The 21,772-nt window shown below is 32.8% G+C and overlaps 1 protein-coding gene across 3 annotated transcripts in view; it reads left to right on the forward strand.

The window, feature by feature from the left end:
* shakB (Innexin family member shaking B) overlaps nt 1-21,772 on the forward strand; it is a 100,097-nt gene extending 78,325 nt beyond the window's left edge. For all 3 annotated transcript variants that reach the window (XM_090119128.1, XM_090119134.1, XM_090119136.1), the window contains 3 exons: nt 17,044-17,263; nt 19,277-19,400; nt 19,737-21,772. In XM_090119128.1, the coding sequence (XP_089975254.1) occupies nt 17,044-17,263; nt 19,277-19,400; nt 19,737-20,142 (750 nt within the window). In that variant the 3' untranslated portion in view covers nt 20,143-21,772. The remainder of the gene's footprint in view (nt 1-17,043; nt 17,264-19,276; nt 19,401-19,736) is intronic.

Raw genomic sequence — 21,772 nt, forward strand, 5'->3', positions numbered from 1 at the left:
GTAGTCCAAATACTGCTTTCCTCTGTAGAAAGATAATATTATATTAATAATGTAATCAAATAAAAATAATTTTGATATCAAACTATCATCACTACATAGTATAAAACAAAGTCGCTTTCTCTATCCCTATGTACGCATCGTTAAACTACGCAACGGATTTCGATGCGATTTTTTTAAATAGATAGATTGATTCAAGAGGAATGTTTTAGTATTTAATTTATCAGGTTTTAGATGAAGCGTGGTTTAATAATTATAATACTATAACGTTTATCTTACAGATACTCTAGTATCGGTTAGATTAATTTTCGCCTATTATTATTTATTAGGTCATTTTAAATAGATATTGGAGAGTAAGTTGATATAAACTCGTGAAGATGAATATTTCTAAGAAACTTCGAATTGAGCTGTGATTAATAAATTAATAAACAGTGTTGTTAGTCACGTTAACGATTATGAGAAGCGGATTTTTAGTCATATTTCTTATTTTCAACTAACATTTTGCCCCGACTTCGTCTGCTTTTTTCGGCCATTTACCTTTTATCGATATTTCCAAATTGTTATCAATATAAGAGAATAATTTGGAATAAAGTTACTTACGAGTGATAGTTTTACATCATCTGAATAATCCCATGAAACCTTTAGACACGCAGAAGAGGCAGGGGGGGTATATGCCACCCTGTTACAATTTTGATGTTACATTTTAGAGTTACTAACATGTAAAGATACCATACTTACTTTTTCTTAATTTCAGCACAATGAGGTACTTTAAATAACCGACCTACGAAAATTTATAAAATAGAAATAATTTAAAACAAATTAGCGAAACTTTATAAATATACTTCAAGAACCTCCACACCTGAATTCAGAAGCAACTAACAAAACTATCAAAGCAACGGTATATTATGATTATAAATTCCGTATTTTTGATGAAGAATTTTATCGCTCGTTAAACGGCAATAAAATTGTAAAATGGGTCGTTGTAAGCAAGTTATTTATGTCTTTTGTTGGACTCGCTTGCGACATGATTCGTGTTTAGGTGTGATGTACAAGAGGGTATATACCACCCTGTCCAAGTGGTACCCGTGGACGATTTAAAATGTGACAAATTTAGCTCCGATTTTGAGCTGCACTTCAAACGAATTCACAAAGGCATTGTGAATGTATTTTAGTATTTTAAGAACGCTTTGATACTCGATACTACTTCAGTTATTTAGAGAAGAATGATAATTGATATCCGATTTTATTGAGATCAATACTTATCCCATGTACATACTTATCATGTGATTGCAAATTGTACAAGACGGCTCAAACAATTGATTACAAGGATGAAAGTTACAAGCCTAGAAATAGATAAAATTTAAATTGAAATGCCTTTCAAATAAATAATGTAATCATTAAAATGTAAGATAAAAAGTTTTGAGGTAACACACCCAAAAAAAAGTACAACCGAATTCGCACCTCTATTTTTTGAAGTCGTTTGAAAATCATTAATCGTACATATACCGGGAACTGAACCCGTAACCTCCATATCAAAGACACGTTCACCAATCCACACGCCAAATATAGCTGGTAATATCGAAACGAGAGCTAAGTGCAGATGCTTTCAGATTTATGATTATACCCAGATAAGAGATTCGGGCTGTAAACTATTTATACATTAAGCACAGCATTTCACGTCATAATATATTGCGTATGATCTGATGACCTTATCTTGTAGATAAAGACATCTTATTTTACAGATACGAAAGTTGAATTTATCAAAGAGTAGATGACGCGTCAGACGTTGTCCTGACTTCCTACTGTGAAGTTTGAATCACGTTTAAATAGCCGTTAAGCTATTTTTGGTGCAAATTTTATTCATTCAAGTTCTTTCTCCTCAGAATAACAAACATGACAATAATGAAGTGAAATCGGTCCAACTGTTCAAGCGTAATGCCGCGACTAAGGGAAATAGGGATTCATTTTTATATGGAGAAAGTACAAACAGGCGTCCTTCGGCAGCTTCTGTAGAACAGCCTCCGATCAGCTAGATATATTGTAAATTTTCTGTTTTTAAGCTTCTAGACTCTAGAGAGATTAGATAGATTAATATTGCAGCCTGTTATAACTTTTTCCATCCTTAGTCTACGCGATAATGTGTCGGTTTATAGAAAGCAAGCATGATAAACTTTTACCAACATCAGATATTATTGGTTATATTAAGGATAGAAAAGAAAATATTCCTACACGATATTCGATATAAGAACTGTACTATAAAATATTGTCTTGCTATTACTGTGTCAAAATTATTTCAAATGCATAAATTAAAGGTAAAGGTAGAAGATTAGAGGAAACTTATAATTTAATTAGAAAGTGGGTACATTAATAAATATTTAAAACCATAATAAAAACTTACCACGAAATATTACAACTAAAATTAAACCAAATTTCCATAGAAATAAAAAGAATATACAGTAATCAAATACATTTCCTTATCCAAAAATACTCAATCACTTTATGAATATGTTCTTAAAATAATATTCCTTTGCCATATCACTAAAATTTAACAGTCTCCCGTTTGGCTAGGAAAATATGAAGCCAGCTAGTTTTAATCTCACCAAGATTAGGTGATAATGTGTTCAGATTAACACCAGCTACGTCACTTCGACCCGATTTATTCTGACTCAGCCCACATTGTCCGAATTTTGCGATCGCATCATTTTTGCTGCTGCTGCTGAAGTCACTTGCGATGTTCCTTCCTTTTTAATACCCTGAATCTCATTGGAAAAATACGATTTAATTCTTGGTGCAACTTTCCTCTGTACAATAAATATTATTTTATTTTTATTTTACTTCTGGTATTTTATTAATTTTAGTAAATACTTGATTATGGTAGAGAGTATCAGCAATTCATGTCCATTTATATATACTACTAGCTTTCCGCCCGCGGCTTCGCCCGCTTTGTCTAAAACATAATAAATTATATACTAAAACCTTCCTCTTGAATCACTCTATCTATTAAAAAAAACCGCATCAAAATCCGTTGCGTAGTTTTAAAGATTTAAGCATACATAGGGACATAGGGACAGAAGGGATGTAGTGATTAGAAAGAAAGAAAAGAAATATTAGTGTTTACATCTGGAATACGATCCAAGTGTAATTATTTATCCGAGACCAACTGATTACTAGACTATCAAGATGTTAGGATACTGTGCCATTGAACTTCAGATTACTAAGGGCGGCTTGCGCAACATTTGGTCTAAACAGAATTTAGTTAAATGCGTTTATCTTGCTAAATATGTTTAGCCTAAATACAATTAAAAAGGTCTTGCCCATGTCCGTTTGGATGATAATTTAACTAATCATAGTTAGGGAGTCGGTAAAGCAGTTTCTTGCGTTCCTTTTTACGTTTTTGTGCGTTGTACACATGTTGTACACTTGACTTAGAGCAAAATGGTTGCATTTCTTAAAAAAAAAATTCGTGAAATGGACCGACGAGCTTTCATTAATAATAAATACATTTCCTTACTTGTTGCTGGTTTTTAAATGTGGGGCTATTTGCTATAACAAAATTGTAGTGGTTTCTTTCGTTAGACGAAACCTTCTGAAGAATTTTTCGTCCGAATACATTCCAAATAAGTCTGCTCTCTCAAACAATTCCCTCGGTCTGTTGATATATTCTATAATCTCCTCATCGTCGTCATAATACAATTCCCACAAATCTATCTTACAAACTTCCTACCGAACTCTTAAATCTTTTATAAAATAATAGTAAACTTCTATAACCTCAAAATGATGACGCGCGATTGACTACTAAACGTATTTAGCGACGCATTGCGTTCTTCCCTTCAACAAATTAATTACTTCAATTATATATTAATCAGGAACCAATCCACATTTGAAATCTATACTTAATATTATAAAGCTGAAGAGTTTGTTTGTTTGTTTGAACGCGCTAATCTCAGGAACTACTGGTCCGATTTGAAAAATTATTTCGGTAGCCCATTTATTGAGGGAGGCTATATATCACGTTTAAAAGTTTAAAGTGCTATTGAAACCAACAAAAAATGACTAATTTATAAAAACTCCCGTACAAACGTCACAACCCAGCCCCGCGGATAAAATTACGCCACAAAATAGTGCATTTAATACATTGTAAGACTATAGTCTGTCCACTATAAGAATTGCTTTTTGACAGCTCGACGAGTGAGACCAGAAGTGATGTTCAAAAGATTATCGATTGTGATACCATTTCAATTATAAATTCAAAATATTATCATAAATCGAATCAGGTACGTAAATAATAATTACAACGTAAACGTACTAATAACATATGTAATAATAAGACCACATATCTATGCATTGTATGTTAAAACTAAACTAAACTAATATTTTATTATTTATTGGTTTCTATCTTACAATTTGGTTGTCTTTACGTTTAAATTATATAACATAATAGAAGAGTTTTTCTGTATCGGATATATTTTACAGAGTATTTCTATCGATTATTTTAATCTATCGACCCATCATTGAATAATTCTGTGTAGGCATCACTAAGTGGGCGGGACCTGTCCATGAAGTACGATAATTATTTGTATGAAATCTTAACATAGACAATACAATCCTACATGGGCGTGAAGCTGTCAAAAAGCAAATAATATAATGGACAGAGTATAACAGAGAGTAAAGAGCGGCTCATTAGCGAATCTCAGCCGACATAACAACATCGCGCTAAGCTGCACTGGATTCCGAATGAAATGTGGCCGCAAATCTCTATCTTAAGGTTCTGTTGCACTGGTGGTTTGGATTTTCATTTATGATTAGGTTTCATATTTTCACATTCACATTAGAGGTAGATGAGATAAAATTTTACCTATATATCACCTCACAGAAGTTATCTGATGTTATCATAACCTATAACAAATGGTATCACACTGTCTAAAAAATTGCAAAATTGAATATTTCGCTTTAAACGTTTCTTTCAAGTACGTTATGCCTCACACAATTTCAAAACACTGTTAAAAACATCCCATCAACAGTTAATTTCATCAACTAAACACATAGTTCAGGATATGATGCAGGATACTCATGATGTCATAATTTATAAGACAAAAAAACACGACGACGACAACTTTACCCACGTCGTCGTTGTACTACCAAGTCCACCTAAAGGTGGTAAACCAAGTTCTCTGAATCCCTCTCATCTGAACATCTCCATGTGCACACGCCCTTACGTTCATAAAGACCATAATCAAGAACAAACGAGGCAAGATCCCGAATCTTAATACCAGCACGAGATCCGCCGTGCGGACGCCAAACGCCATTACCCACGACCTGATTTACACATTATTTACACCCATAATCGGAAGCTGGGCTTTATTTTTAACTGTACGTGATCTTTGTTCAAGCAATTGTTTAACGTGTTGAGAGTAGGTGCCAGATGGAAGCTACTTCTCTAGTTCTTTGAACTTGTATCCAATATGAAGTATTTATTGTGATCAACTGGTTATTTTTCTGGTTCATGATTATTGGAATATAACGGTTTGGGAATTTAACGAGGGTATATCTATCAAAGATAATTTTGATTATATAGATCAATGTACTGATCACATAAATATTTTGGTGATACAAATTTTATCTTTCTCAAAAAAGATAAAAAAAATTGAATTTTTGAAAATAAAATTATTCAATTCAATAAGCAGTATGCGAAAGCAGCAAAACTATAATTAGGTATAAATATAAGGCACCAGTTAAACAATACGTCGATATTTGAGGAACTACATTATTCTGAAAAGTAAAAAGCGTTTTAAATTTTAAAATCAAAACAACAAATAGCCGATCAGCAGTTCCAACAAAATAAGAAGTAAATGCGTGGACAGCACTCAAAAAGGTCACACATGAGAGCCTCTCGCCTTTGGAAATGTCTGCCAAGAAAGGTCAAAACTAAATCGATCACTGTTTCTATTCATTGAGGGGTTTTACAGTATAAATTTTTCAGTTCTGGTCAATCTTTGTTTATAGTCCTGGGTTCAATTTTGGCGAGTTTTAATTAATTTTTATAAAATCTTTGTCTGTTTAAGAACAGATCTGATACTTTATCCATATTCCTTATTACTTATTAAATTTTTTTTAACGTATAGTATGATTGTATGTATTTCGTTCTGATCTCAAATCTGTAATTCTGAGAATGTACGTGGCACTCGTTTTCTTACCCTTATGATCTAAAATTAACTACAATGCCTTCTTTAATGTTTATGTTTAATTTGATAAACTTAATTTAGCAATGTTGACCATATTACTTTTCACGCTCTGTTAAATCATTAAAAAAGTGGTACAAATCTTTTTTATATAGTCCAGTCCATTCATTAAAATAATGATGGCCTTCGCTCTAATTAAAATGACATCTCCGTTGTGGCCTTGACAAACAGACGGACCGATGCGATGATGCGATCAGATTTATCTAAAAAAAAGTATTTTTTCGACCTTACAAATCTGTCTAAGCAATGAAGTTAATGTACTTTACTATATACAAAATTAAGGTTTGTAAAAATAACGATTTCAACAAGCTTTAAATTTTGAAGGCAACTCAAACTTTATGCAAATTTGTGAGTCAGGTCAAGTTTAATGTTCGAGAGCTTGACAAATAATGTAAAAGATATAAGGCCTAGCATAAAACAGAAACTGTAAAAAATCGTGATCTTTAATGCAATATGTAAATAATAATATCAACAATTTCAATCATTTATCAGCAACTTCAAAACTAAATTACTCGACGCTCAGAAGTACCTAACCTTATTGTAAGGAAAATCATTAATGAACGTGAACCTGTATTTATGTTTGCACATGCTGTAAACAAGTATTGAGTAATAATCTTTTTCTCATTTCAAATTACTGAATTATTGACGTATGTTTGTTTACTTGAAAAAATTCGCTGAAATCAAAACATGCCTTTCATTGTTTGTAAACTAATAAAAATAATGCGCGCTTTAAACGGTACTGCGACCCAAATTTCAGGAGGTCAATCGACAATTAGTCATTTATTTATGTAATTAGTCATTTCAAAAACAAGCTGCTTCCTTACAAGCCTTAAAATTTATAATGACGGAAGAAACGCAAAGATCTATTTACGAGGAACATCTTTAGAAATTATACAATTTTTAAAAGCAATTTATTCATATTATTTAAGACGCAATTAAAAAGAGTAATAATCCACCATTAGCTAAACATTAAGCTTAATAATGTCCCAATCAAATAACATTTAACGAACCTTTGCAATCTTCAACGTTAAAATCATCGTTCTCATGAAATCAATCAACGTTGTTCACTTCATTCCGGCGACCTTACACAGTTTCATAAAAAGCTAAAATCCTTGCAACCACTATAATAGAAGCCGTATAACCCACATGCAGTTTACTGTGTGAAATATTGCGTACTAAGTCACTTGGGAATGTTAATGAAGACATAAATAATAGCTTGGGCGTGGGAAAGTGTTCAAATTGTGCTAAATTATTTCTGAAATGCCAGTGTTATGGTCACTTCAAGGTGAAGGTAGGGTTAAGCAATGGAGTTAACAAATGGTCCTTTGAGACCACGATGGAAAAGTGGGATATCTTTGCTGTCTGTTAGTTACAGATGCAGAAGAGTCTGCTCTTTCAATCAAAATTCACGTCTTTCTAGATTGTCTTTGGACCTCGAAAACATCTTCAAACTGAGTATTTATTGTTTCATTCGGAACTGACCAAAACCTACTTCATCCAATACTCAGAGAATTGAACTGTAACGACAAGTGTATATCAGGAGCGCTTTTAAATGCTTGTGTTACTTGTTCTTTAATGTTATTACAAACACCAAATTCCTCGTTATCTCTCACAGAAAAAATCTGTCATTTTATCAAGACTAGACTTATATTTTTGAACCGTTTTAAACGGCTATCCATAACGATCCACTGAGATTAGCTTACGTCCCTCGGGGCAGCATCCATACGTCAGATATCCGAACGATATTGCGATAACAAATGGTCATGCTCCCATTATTTTTGTCATAAATTACACTATTGTTCTTTTTTTTAAACTTTTAGGTATCAAAGATCTATTTCCCCAAATATAATTAATGTACCTAAATTCTTGCAAAAATGGTCCTTCGAACCTTCATAACGTTAGCAAAATTTGGATATGATATTTAAAAATATTCACGTATTAAATATCAAAATTCAGACCACGTCCTATTCATAACGAGTATGGCTACGAATAGTACAATTAGTAATAAAATACACTCTGATGAACTAATTAAGAGGAACAGCGATTAGTGTGTGGACACGTGCGCCATCTTGAATTTGCGCTGAAATTAGGAACAGGGAAATTTTAAAAGTTGCTTAGTTAAACCGGTCAAGTGCGAGCTGTGTTTACGACGTTAGTTACTACAGTTTAAATGTTTGAAAGTAAGTTTTATAAGTAATAAATAATAATGTGTTTAATCTATGTGCCAAATTGCCGAACATTTTTAATGACATTTAAATTGAATTTAACAGATAACTGAAACCAGTAAACCAGTTAAGAAAATCATTTTTATTCGCATAGCACTGGATTATCAAAAGTTAAATTAATTGAGTACCTCCTTTTTCAAGTAGGTTGAACCAGTTTTAATTTAATTTAAAAGAGACTGGTCTTCAAACGTCAACAGTTCAAACAAACCGCAGACGTGTTAATAACACAGATTAGCGAAACACAGAGACCATTAAAACTATTTTGTGCAATAAACAAAAATTGGCGCTAATTTTTGCAAGTCTAATGACTGAGTGCTACGCGGTTTCGTAATGAATCCTAATTTTTTTGATAATTTGATTTGTTATAATAACATAGTTTACTACAGTAGTTAGTACTAGTGTATAGCAATTTATTTGAATATTGACTTAAATCTTATATGTGTCATAAGACATGACATTATGTGTGCGCAATTTCACTCGCAAAAGCCCGGTCATAGTGCCAACTTTCATCAAAATCTGATCACTAATTTTGGCGTTGAAGTTCATACAAACAGCTAAACTTACTCATTTGTAATATTGAGTCATATTGTAACTTATTTGTTTACATGACATTCCCAAAAAGGCTTCATTTATTTTGTCATGTTCTTGATAAACCATTTGAACCAATTTACAAACAACTTCACACCACCAAAACATACCATGCGAATTATTACACCCTTGGAAATCCTTTTCTGGACTTTCGTATAGTTTTGATAATTTTAAAATTAAGTAGGAACTAACATTCAAATGGAGTAACATTCAATGTTTATTCATTATATTGAAGGTGCATCCGAAGAATAAAGTAAAATTTATAACACAGAATTATTTTTTATATCTAGAGCACTTTATGTGACTTTATGTAATATGCAGTCGTTGAAAAATCTTACGGACAGGTACAGTTTACTAGATAAAAAAAATATACCGGCCGAATTGATAACCTCCTCCTTTTTTTGAAGTCGGTTAAAAATGGCAATAATTAAAAATTACGACGTCTATTGTGTTAATTAAATTTCCAATAATAATAATTAATCAGACGAGCTTATTCAACACACTTATTAATTTATTTTTCCTACGCTTCATCTAAAATCGTTCAAGACTTTTGTGACTGGCCTAGTCTTGTACGATTCTACGAAAAAGCCGGTAAAAAAACAATATTAATTAGTGTTCCAAATTAGAAACAGTTCATTGGTGACCTCTCAAGCGTAAGGGCCTCAGAGGGCCCTACACTTTTCCAACACATGCAACTTTTATAATGAATTGCTCGATCAAACTGGATTTTAATTGGCTTTTCTGCTAGGACTTTGGACTGGTCCGTTTTAATGGGACGTCCTATTTGATAGTTGGACGTGGAAGTGATTTTGAGTGATGAATTTGTAGGAGCCATTTTTCCTGTAACAGTGAAATCATTTTGATGAGATGTCTTCTTAGTCAATCTTAGTCAATTGTTTGTGATTATTTTCATGTTAATAAAGATTTTAAGAAAGTAAGATTTGGAAGTTGGTAAATTATTGCATTTCTATATTATGACGATTCAAGATTCAAAAGCGCTTGTCCGAAACAAAGTATACTAGTTAAGTAAATTGCTTGTGATTATTTTCATATTAATAAAGATTTTAAGAAAGTAAGATTTGTAAGTTGGTAAATTATTAGGTATGTTTCTGTATTTTGACGATTCAAAAGCGAAGTCTTGATAAATAATAAATAAATGTTTTAATTTGAGGTTGAGCTGTAAAAATATGTATTTAGAATTAAAATTTGGCGGTATTTATAACATCAACAACATTACTAACAAAGAGGTTCGCATGCTTCACTCGATAAATATATAATTCCTCTGATATATATAAAAATAAATAGATTCTAGTCACCTACACCTATTAACATCTTGACCTAGTCGGCTGGCCCGATGACAAGTCAAGGGGCAGAGTTGCTGACAGCAGGCCTTTTAGATTCAGGCCTAATGAAGTACAGTCTTATGTGAAATTGGGTGAAAAATTATCGGCAAATGTGCTGATAAAGGATTAAATATCAGCGCTTTCTGCTTTATGTGAAACATAGTCGTGTTCTGTTTTGCGTTGATAGGTTATGCGAAGTGGTCTGTAGTTGCGTAGTGTTTTACAAGCTTTTGCGTTATACGAATTTTTTAGTGACCCTTTGCCGCTTAATTTGAGTTTTGTTCTATTAAGCTATTGCATAGCTTCTATCGCGGGCCTTGAGCGCGGGGACCAAATCGAGAAATTCCGTAACGAAAAAACCTCACGCTCCCCACTCCGACGGAATCGGAGGTGTGGCTTGAAGGCATAGCATGCAATAGCTTTACCGTGGCAGTCTCCGAGTGCCACACGTCTTTTTTATTTGATTGATGTAATTGTACAGTTTAGAAAGTACTGTAAGCTCTTTTAACAGAAGGTTAAAGGAAAGTTCACTCACTTTTTGTTAGTGAGTTTAAAAATGACGATTGACGAATTTTACAGAGACTAAACTCATTACAATAAAATAAACTCTGTAATACAAAGTGCATGTGCATAAAATAATGTTGTTAAAATTCCACATTACCAAGCAATTTCAATTGAAATCGTACCTATTAATTTACCCATGAAATTGAGTTTATATTGTGCACTGTGTCAATAACGCAATAACAACGTGCAACATTATTCTCAATGTTACCGGCCGAATAAATCTCACGATAACTAATAAAGTGTCGAAATAACTCATTCACACTTCCCGCTTGCGTGCCAGGAACAAAAACCCTACATTTTAGTGTAGCAATTTCACACTCATTTGTGGAACTAATTATTTCGTTACGTTATTTACATATGACGTGAGAAGTATTAGAAGAAACACATTTTCGATATTCGATTTTTCTCATAAGGTTTTTTTTGCAAACATTTTTAAATAGCGCTCCGAAACTATTGGTCGTCGAGTGATGGTATTTGCCCTTCTTCCTTAAATGGATTATCTAAAAAAATCCTACTGTGTGTGAGCTGTGCTCCTCGGTTTTACACGCGTGGCTCCGCTCCTGTTGGTCTTAGCGTGATGATATATTATAGCCTATAGCATTCCTCGATTAATGGGCTATCTAACACCGAAAGAATTTATCAAATCGGACCAGTAATTCCCGAGATTAGCGCGTTCAAACAAACTCTTCAGCTTTATAATATTATAAGTATAGATTGCGCAAACAAACTACATCTTTATATTAGTACAAATTGTAAACATAGGACCTTATATGTTGGCAACACGTAAATTTGTAAAAGTTGGGTCAGTAACAGTTACGATGCATAACGGCTGATAAACGGCTTTCTGATTTGTTGGATTTGTGCCCCGAATGGAATATCTATTAAAATATCTGAAAATGCACAAAAAATAATAATGAAAATTTATGTAGCGGTACGCTCGGTCAGCTAGTTTTAACAAATATCCTAAATCTATATATTATTCGCAATGGTTCGTCGTCTCGCGCATAATTTAAATTGCAGATTTGCCTAATGCATTTCAGTATGTTGTTTATTATTTTGCGTTGAATAAACTCAAACTCAAACATTTATTCATTCAATTAGACTTCTTATAGAAGCACTTTTGAAACGTCATTACATATTTTAAAATTTACCACCGATTCGGAAAGCAGTATCTACGGAGAAGAACCGGAGAATACAATATAACAATAGTTATATTGTTTTTCTTTTAACTGAATGTCAAAAGTATAAGTATATGCAAGTTAATCCTCTGCACATGTGAAGGGCCTAATCGGATAGAAAGGCAGTGTATAAGCTGACAAATTGACTTTATAAAGAGTATAACTATCGATTTTTTGCCAATCTGCTCAATAACATTGCAATTCAAACCCATACATGTTAGGTATTTATCTGTAAAAGTTAACAGGAATAGGTACAAAGTTTTTGAATTTGAGTTTAAGTTATTTTAGAGTATATTATTATTTCCTTCACATAGACAAATGTCATACTTAATCTACACTAATATTATAAAGAGGAAAACTTTGTCAGCCGTACAAATAAAAACTTGCGTATTCAAACCTTATGCAATGAATAGATATGATAAGAATAAATAAAGAATAAGGATGTCATAATTTCTTACAAATAAATTTGGAATATCGTCGATGTAACTATGCTCACGCTATGCAATAGGCGCGAAGCGGCAACGTAGCAATTCATTCATAAAATTATGAAAAACATTGAAATTGTCTACGGTTATGCCTTGGTGCTGTCATTTTGACGCTCGTTTGACTTCGTCGAATTTGTTGTGAAGTTTCATCATACGATGTTCTGTTTATTTATTTTTTAAATATTTATTGGAAATCATTTAAATATATCATTAAATATGCAAGCAAATGAAAGAGAACGCTATCCAATAACTGGAGAACAGAAGATAAACCCACCTTGAGATAGAGAGTTGCCTAATAACTGGTACTCAAAACATACAACTCCAGGCTTAGAAGATTTATATTTTCAACGAAAGTTTATATTATTGTGATAAGTTTAGAAATAAGTTTTATGTATGTATGGTTTGGCGCATGTCGTAAATAAATAAATCATTATAAATATCAAAAGGGTTTTTCATAATTTCGTATATTTTGACATTTCATACAAAATTTTTCATTTCAATAGGTACATAATGAAATTATTAATTTGCTCAACTTTTTCTACTTCTCGTATTACTCTCATTATATTATCTCAAATTCAGATTGAAAATTGCTTCTAAAACTTGTAAAACATAGCACAATGTACCAAAAGATATGTTATTACTCGGTTATGTCAGACTTATACTAGGGTGGTAGCCGGAATAACGACGAAATAGCATTAGTATGAATACTTATTACGACGTTATAATAGGTTTCATTTATTACGAGTTTATTTGTATGATTTTTACTTATTCTTAGTTTATTCTTATCATAAAATGTTATAACTCGTTTATTTGTACGGCTGTGTTTGTATGTTTGATTGTAATGAATTGGCTCATAAACTACTGGACCGATTTTGATGAAATTTGGCACAGATAATGTTTAGACCCTGAGAAAGAACATAGGCTACCTTTTATTGCGAAATATGTACCACGGGCGAAGCCGGGGCGGACCGCTAGTTCTTAATACGTACAAAACAAAATATTAATAACAGTAGCTTAATCTAAAAACCATGATAATATTTCTGTACTAGAGGCAGCCCTGTACCCGGATGGCTGCCAACTCGCTCTTGGCCGTAGCCTTTAAGAACTAATGCCGCATGCCTTCCGGTACTTTGTTTTGTAGGCATGCTAACTTTTAACAAATTTGCGAATGCTCTCAAAGTTGGAAACTTTAGATTGCCTTTTTACAATCGTTTAGCTTTTCTTATGGAAGTATTGTTTCTGTTTTGTTCATAAAGCGCGTTTTTAAGTATTTTTTAGTGTTATCGCTTATTATAACGAAATTTATCTGTACCTATATAATATTTTATTATCTTACGTATACACTACTCGTAACACAAAAATGGTTGCAGAGTTTTAATCAATTAGGTTTTGGTGGACTGATATCCTTTTGATTTAAGATGATAACACTAAACTATAACACTTTTTAAACTACACAAGGAACTAGGAAGGCGGCCTGTTTGTAGCCTGGGCGGGCGGCTGGTGTTTTAAAATTAGTGAAATCAAACGATAAACATTTTTAACGTTCTTAATGACGTCTTATAAAGATTCATATTTAATTCATGTATAACGCAATGGTTTCATTCACTCACACCGCATGAGTGAGAAAAACAAACTAAGCAAATGTTGAAGAATTTATTTTCCCCGCCTTATCTTTCCGAACGAGTAAGTGACGCATTGAAGCTTAAACCGATCACTTGTTGCACATACAACACTTTCCTTATTCCTTGTTCACTTTTGTTTGTTTGGCACAATCAGATATAGTTCATGGGATATAAAGACATTATTATATATATTTATATTTTATATTTTTGAACGTGTCTGAATATTCTTAGCTCTGCAATTGCAATACTTAATCAGCCGTACAAATAAAAACTTGCTTATTCAAACCTTATGCAATGCATAGATATGATAAGAATAAATAAAGAATAAGGATGTCATAATTTCTTACAAATAAATTTGGAATAACGTCGATGTTACTATGCTCACGCTATGCAATAGGCGCGAAGCGGCAACGTCGCAATTCATTCACAAAATTATGAAAAACATTGAAATTGTCTACGGTTAAGCCTTGGTGCTGTCATTTTGCTGACGCTCGTTTGACTTCGTCGAATTTGTTGTGAAGTTTCATCATACGATGTTCTGTTTATTTATTTTTTAAATATTTATTGGAAATAATTTAAATATATCATTAAATATGCAAGCAAATGATAGGTAACGCTATCCAATATGTGGAGAAAAGAAGATAAACCCACCTTGAGATAGAGAGTTGCCAAATAACTGGTACTCAAAACATACAACTCCAGGCTTAGAAGATTTATATTTTCAACGAAAGTGTATATTATTGTGATAAGTTTAGAAATGAGTGTTTTATGTATGTATGGTTTGGCGCATTTTGTAAATAAATAAATCATTATAAATATCAAAAGGGTTTTTCATAATTTCGTATATTTTGACATTTCATACAAAATTTTCCATTTCAATAGGTACGTAATGAAATTATTAATTTGCTCAACTTTTTCTACTTCTCTTATTACTCTCATTGCTATTATCTCAAATTTAGATTGAAAATTGCTTCTAAAACTTGTAAAACACAGCACAATGTACTCAAAGATATGTTATAACTCGGTTATGTCAGACTTATACTAGGGTGGTAGCCGTAATAAGGACGGAATAGGATTAGTATGAATACTTATTACGAAGTTATACTAGGTTACATTTATTTCGTGTTTATTTGTATGATTTTTCCTTATTCTTAGTTTATTCTTTGCATAAAATGTTATAACTCGTTTATTTGTACGGCTGTTTGTCTTTGTATTTTTACGCGATTTCATTTGAATATATTTAGATATATTTATGTGGGCTTCATAAGCATAATATTTTTAACATTGTTATGTTTTGTTAGAGCATTGGTATTAAGTTTTTTCTGCTTACAATATCACAATTACGGCGTGCTAACGATAAAGATAGACCACCAGGAAAATATATTTTTATTTAAACGAAATGTCCATTTTATACATTTACTTTGAATTTATTCTTAAATGAATATTAATATATTATATATATTAATTCTTAAATGAAATGTTATATGACCAGTCTTAATGTTTCTTTACTCCTAATTTACAATACATTAAACTAATTTTTTACACGCTCTATATTAGCTTCACCTGTATGTTTGTAACCGACTTCTTTGGGCGCGATTTTGACCCACTTTAAACGGCCAGATTTCGTTCAAACTTTGTAGATTTAATGAGGACCGATGACAATACACTAATTTGATAAAAATTTTCTATTTTTTGGTTCGGTTTTCTATAAAAAGCGTGTTTTTTAATTTTTTTTAACTATTATTATTATTAAACTTAAACAGAAGAAATATAAATTATTTAGAGGTACTACTTTTGCGTATTTCAAAATAAATTATAAACCTACAAAACATGTTCTGCCTTGAATACCATGCAAAAAATATACAAGAACATAATGACACTACGAGTGGCCCTATTAATATTCCATAAACTCGATTCCAAGCCCTCCATCGTGCACAAACCCAACTGTAAATCTCTTTCAGGACGAGCTTAAAAGCTCTTGACATGCGCTGCTCCTTCCCAGCTCTAAGCCAGCAAATTTCTAGTTTTATTTCCGCCTGATATATGACTACGTGCCCAAGGACCCTACACACAGGTATCGGAGACTGGAGCAAGCTCTAGAGAGCGGTGGAAAGCTGTCAGACTACAGTCTACAAGGTCCTTAATGTCGGCGAGCGTTTATAGTGCATTGTTAGGACTAATGAATGGTTATGTAAGACTAATGAAATGGGATGTGGTCCAGTGTGATACAGCAGATATTTGAGAAATGGAACAAGGAGCACAATTAATTTGTGTGAACAATGCGGGATTCTTGATGTTTTTGTAGGGTTTTAAAGTGTTTATTATGGGTTGTGACACCTATCAGGTATCAGATATCACAGGTCATGTTTTGACTTTGTCTCTCAGATCGGACATTTGTGCGTTGCATCCTCTTCGTAGCAGATTTCGTAGCGTAATCGATTTAATTGTGTTTATTAAGTTTCATTTAAATCAAACTGTAATTTAACAATATTTTGAATTATTATAATGATTAATAAAAGAAGGATGATCCGCTCTACCTTAGCTATAAGTAGATTTTAATTACAGGTAAAACTTATCAATGGTATCTCTCTTTGTCACGGATAAAAAATGAAATGTAGAAAAAGGAATAGATTTAAATTATATGAGGGGCTTATTGTAACTTGAGTAAAATTTTATTATTTTATTTGTATAGTATTTTTCTAATTATTGTACATGTCTGTTGTTTGTAACTGTCCATCTTTTCTAAGAAATGATGAGTAACAGTATATATTTGGATATAATAAATAATCCTTCTTGTTGCAGGCGATGTTATTCTACGCACCACGCTGGTTATGGAAGTCCTGGGAGGGGGGCAAGATCCGCGCGCTGATGATGGACCTCGACGTAGGGGTCTGCACGGAGATAGAGAAGAAGACAAAGAAGAAGCTCATCCTGGACTACCTGTGGGAGAACCTGCGATACCACAACTGGTGGGCGTACCGGTATTACCTGTGTGAAGGACTCGCGCTTGTCAATGTTATTGGTGAGGTTTTTCATGTTTTGATAATGATGCCTTCGGGTGTACGGGTGGATGTTGTGTTGGTTTTTGTTTGTTTATAATAAAGGAACAATTCATTTTATTGGATATATGGAAAATATGGATAAATTTTATAAGTAATCAGATAAGTAGCTAAATTAAATTTTTCACTAACTAAAAATTAGCAACACGTATAAATAAAGGTTCGTATATTTAATAAAGGTTTAATTATTTAAAAACTACCTAAAAGGCAAAGTTCATTAAATCAGTGTTTTATAAAATCTAATTTCATTCACCAGACGAGTGAGTGACCCACATACCTTATCTTTCAGTATTAAGAATAACATTCACAAAATACAGCTTCCAATCAAGTATCACATCTGACAAAGAACGGTGATAGCCCGTTAAAACAAAACGCCTACAAATTTTAGAATACTTTTGTATCATTCAATTCCTTTTAAAACACTGAAAATAAAAGCTGGCAAACGCGCAAAGCACATTTTTAATTCTTTTTTTTTTTGTGACGCTACAAGCATTTTCGTTTAAATGGATTTTATAAAATATATTTCCTAGATAGAGTGCTAAGTTGCCTAGTTAGTATTGATCGGGGTATTTTAGGAATAGATTGAAATTGCTTCTGCTTTTGTGTAAGGCGTTTTAATTTGAGATCGCTTTTAAGAGTATTGCTTACCATGATTTAGAATCGAAATGTGGAGACAGATGTTGCAGATTTAAAACTATTAAAGATTTCTTAAGAGTTATTATTAAGTCGTGTATTAAATTGATAAAATGGTAGTTAATATTAAACACCGAAATATTTTTTCAAATTGGACCAGTAGTTCCTGAGATTACCTAGTGCGTTCAAACAAACAAAGAAACAAACTCTTCAGCTTTATAACATTAGTATAAATTTTTCATACCTACTGCAAAATAAATTGTAGATAATTTAACCATAATTTTTCCCTACACACAAAAGTCACCACTTCAATAGCCAAACTTATAGATTAAATTTGTTTACTTTTTATAATCTCTGTTATGATTTACGCACGTAGACTAGTTTGTAATTCAGGACGCAGTGCCGGCAGATGGCGCTGTTTCGATTTCGGACAAGGGCCATTAAAACAGCGTGGTGAAGTTTATAAATGAGACCTTTGCTTTGAACATAATGTGTACTTATTGACTTCCATTGGTTCAAATTAGTTGTATTCTTATCCGGCTTTTTGGAAACGATAGAGGATGTTGTGTCCTATTTGTAAATGAATTTATTATCTTAATATCTGACCGAACGATACAATTTTTTAATTAGGAATGAGACTTATAATTTTTTCTGCGTCAATGCAATTATGTAGTAGTTTAATTGTATTCAAAACAATTAATAAATTAAATTATCACCGAATCTTTTGAAATGTCATTTTCCATGATGTTACAAATAAACATGAATTGTAACATCATGCATTTTAAGCTAACACCCATTAAAACGTTATGAAAATGTTAAATTAAAACCAGGTTATGCAGCGGTCATTACGCTTATTTATTGGCCCGATAGAAAACAGCGTGGCCGGCGTTTTTCCATGTGAAGCCCTTATTTTTGTTATTGGGACACGGAAATGCCGCTCAAAGCAAATTCGACTTGAATAATAAGCCTTTATTCAATAATTTTGTTGTGGACAGGAGAAAATCTGGCCCGTATATTTATGTAGTGATTATAGTAGTAAAAATCAGCCGAAACATCAAAATTAACCATAATCAAATAAAGTAGCATCATTATTTGAAAAAAAAAGAACGCAGTTTCGAGAGTTACTGATAAAGTAACTGATATATTTTTTCTATGTATTTTTAAATATATTGTGTCTTTGTAACAAACAGATAAGCTAAACAGAACATATCCAGAAGTTTCACTGGCCATTATCTCGTAATTTGACAACTGAAAAGTGTCCTTGTAAGAATGTAGCTAGAGCTCTAAATAGAGAATGTTTTTCTTGTACTTGAAATAGTTTTATTGATTCGTGACTTCTCCAGGGCAAATGTTCCTGATGAACCGGTTCTTCGACGGCGAGTTCATGACCTTCGGCCTGGACGTGATCGCCTACATGGAGTCAGACCAGGAAGACCGGATCGACCCTATGATATACATATTTCCTAGGTAAGTATAGCCCTTCTATGTCTATTGTTGTAGGACATTGTATTTTTCTTTGGAGTAATGCTTTATAGCAGTAGGTATGAGATGTTATCGAATTATGTTCATAATCGAATTATAACCCTCATAGATCACTTAATATATCCAACGAGCTTAAAACCTTGCAAGTTTATTTCAATTGATAATTCAAATTAATCATCAGATGAATTTTAATGGACTCTTGATTGTAATCATACAAATAGGCGGAATAAATTTGTTGTTGTAACAAACATGAATTTGTAAAAATGTTTATTTTGAATATTTTTAACACCGGCTTCGCTCATATCAATTTTCATGTTTCAGAATGGTGAAGTGTACACTATTCAACAAATTTGGATCATCGGGCGAGGTAGAGCGACACGATGCGCTCTGCATCTTGCCGCTCAACGTCGTCAACGAGAAGATTTACGTGTTTCTCTGGTTCTGGTTCGTCATCCTCGGGATCCTCACATTCATCACCCTCATCTATAGAATCGTCATCATCTTCTCCCCGCGCATGAGAGTCTACATGATGAGAATGAGGTTCAGGCTCGTCAGACGAGACAACGTGGACACCATCGTACGGAGGAGCAAAATGGGAGACTGGTACTTACTTTACATCCTCGGGGAGAACCTCGACTCGGTCATATTCAGAGATATCATGCACGAGTTCGCGAATAAGTTAAATCACAACTATCAACATCATATCCACGGTGTTCCTGACGCGTGACCTCCGGTGCCAGGGTGGGTGTTCCACACGTGACTGACGTCATTACAGCGCCACATGGACCCTCCCGTCTGAGTGCGCTGTAATCAACAAAGTGTCAACAGACTTCCAAATTTTTTCGTTCACATGTGAACATTACATTAGCGGACCTAATTGACTGCCTAGAGGCACCCCACGCCCACGCTGGACGATAAATCCGCGGAGTGTATCATGTATATCAAAGACTTGTTTAAACTGTATTTTTAAACTTAACAGTGCAATTCTAAAAGCAATAATAGATTGTACTTAATGTTTAAGAACGTGATCTCAGGATGAATTATGTCGAAAGCCTTTAAAAAGTCATCGGTGACGGCTATCCCGTTAGAGTGTCTAGTGTTCAACTTTTAGAAGTACTTTTACTAGTAGTTTGGCTGCTCTTAGAAATTGTTTGTCGAGACCGCTTCGTTTCTATAAACTAGCGAATAATATTGAAGATAAGCACACAGATAGCACACCACTTGTCTTTTTACACGATTTCTCACTTGCAAAATTGGTCTGACCAAATATGAAATTAAAAGCAATAATTAAATAATCTATGAACGATGTAAGAATTTTAGATGTAAGGATGATTGGCAATAAATCGATGGTAAAACTATTGTCTAGAAACTAAATACATTGTGGCATATTTGTCATATGCGTACTCAACTTTTGCGCGCCAAAAGACATAATTACGTAATTAAAACAGAAAATGAGTAATTTGAAATAAGAATAAGTGGAATTGGTATTGAAAATTCTTATCCTCAATTTGCTCATTTAGTCAGTTATTATTTCGACATACGACGGAAAGAAAATCGATATAAAATGTTTTCTACGAGCGGGATGCACAGGAAATTTATATGTTATCTAGATGAGTGCTGAAGTAGATTGATTTTGTATTCATCTGCTTCAGATTCATCTAGAATTTTTATTAAAAGGGTCGGCTGAAAGATTTTAGACGAAATATGTTGGAATCTTGTTGTGTTTAATTGTAGTTTATAATGTAAATGTAAAGGTTGTTTGTCTGTATCAATGTAAGCTGTAACATTAGTGCCACTGATGTTTTCTTTACTTGCCAATATCGATATTATTTAGCTAACTCAATAAACACATACTAAATTAATAAAAATTATTATATATACACGAATACTGCCATTGGATAGATTTAATCGAGCATTAAGCATTATAGCGCATTTAAATTTAATATTTATAATATGTTTTAGGGCGTAAATCTGGAAATGTTGCCAAAACTATATCAGTAATTACAATTCTAAATTGATCTTTAACTAAACGATGTATATATACAACATAGATTAATGAAAATATTAAAACAGAGTGACTTAAGTGTTCATATTCTATGAGGTGTTTATTTCCAGATTTATGTTCTAATGAATCTATTTATTTCTAGTCACTTATTGACATAGTTATTGTCGGTGCGGTTTCTGCACTGCCAATTACTACGTTGGTCGGATATGAATCATGAGAATAATTTATCGAGAATGAAACAGTATTGTATTTAGAATCATAAGCGCCAAATATTGTGCCAAAGTGTTAAATAGAGGGATGTCAAGAAACGAAGAAGTTACCACGAGAGATACCAAATAAATTACGAAAATAC

The sequence above is a fragment of the Colias eurytheme genome, chromosome 3, assembly GCF_061535395.1.
Source record: "Colias eurytheme isolate Ceu_HAF_F1 chromosome 3, ilColEury1 Martin Lab GWU primary, whole genome shotgun sequence".
NCBI lineage: Eukaryota > Metazoa > Arthropoda > Insecta > Lepidoptera > Pieridae > Colias > Colias eurytheme.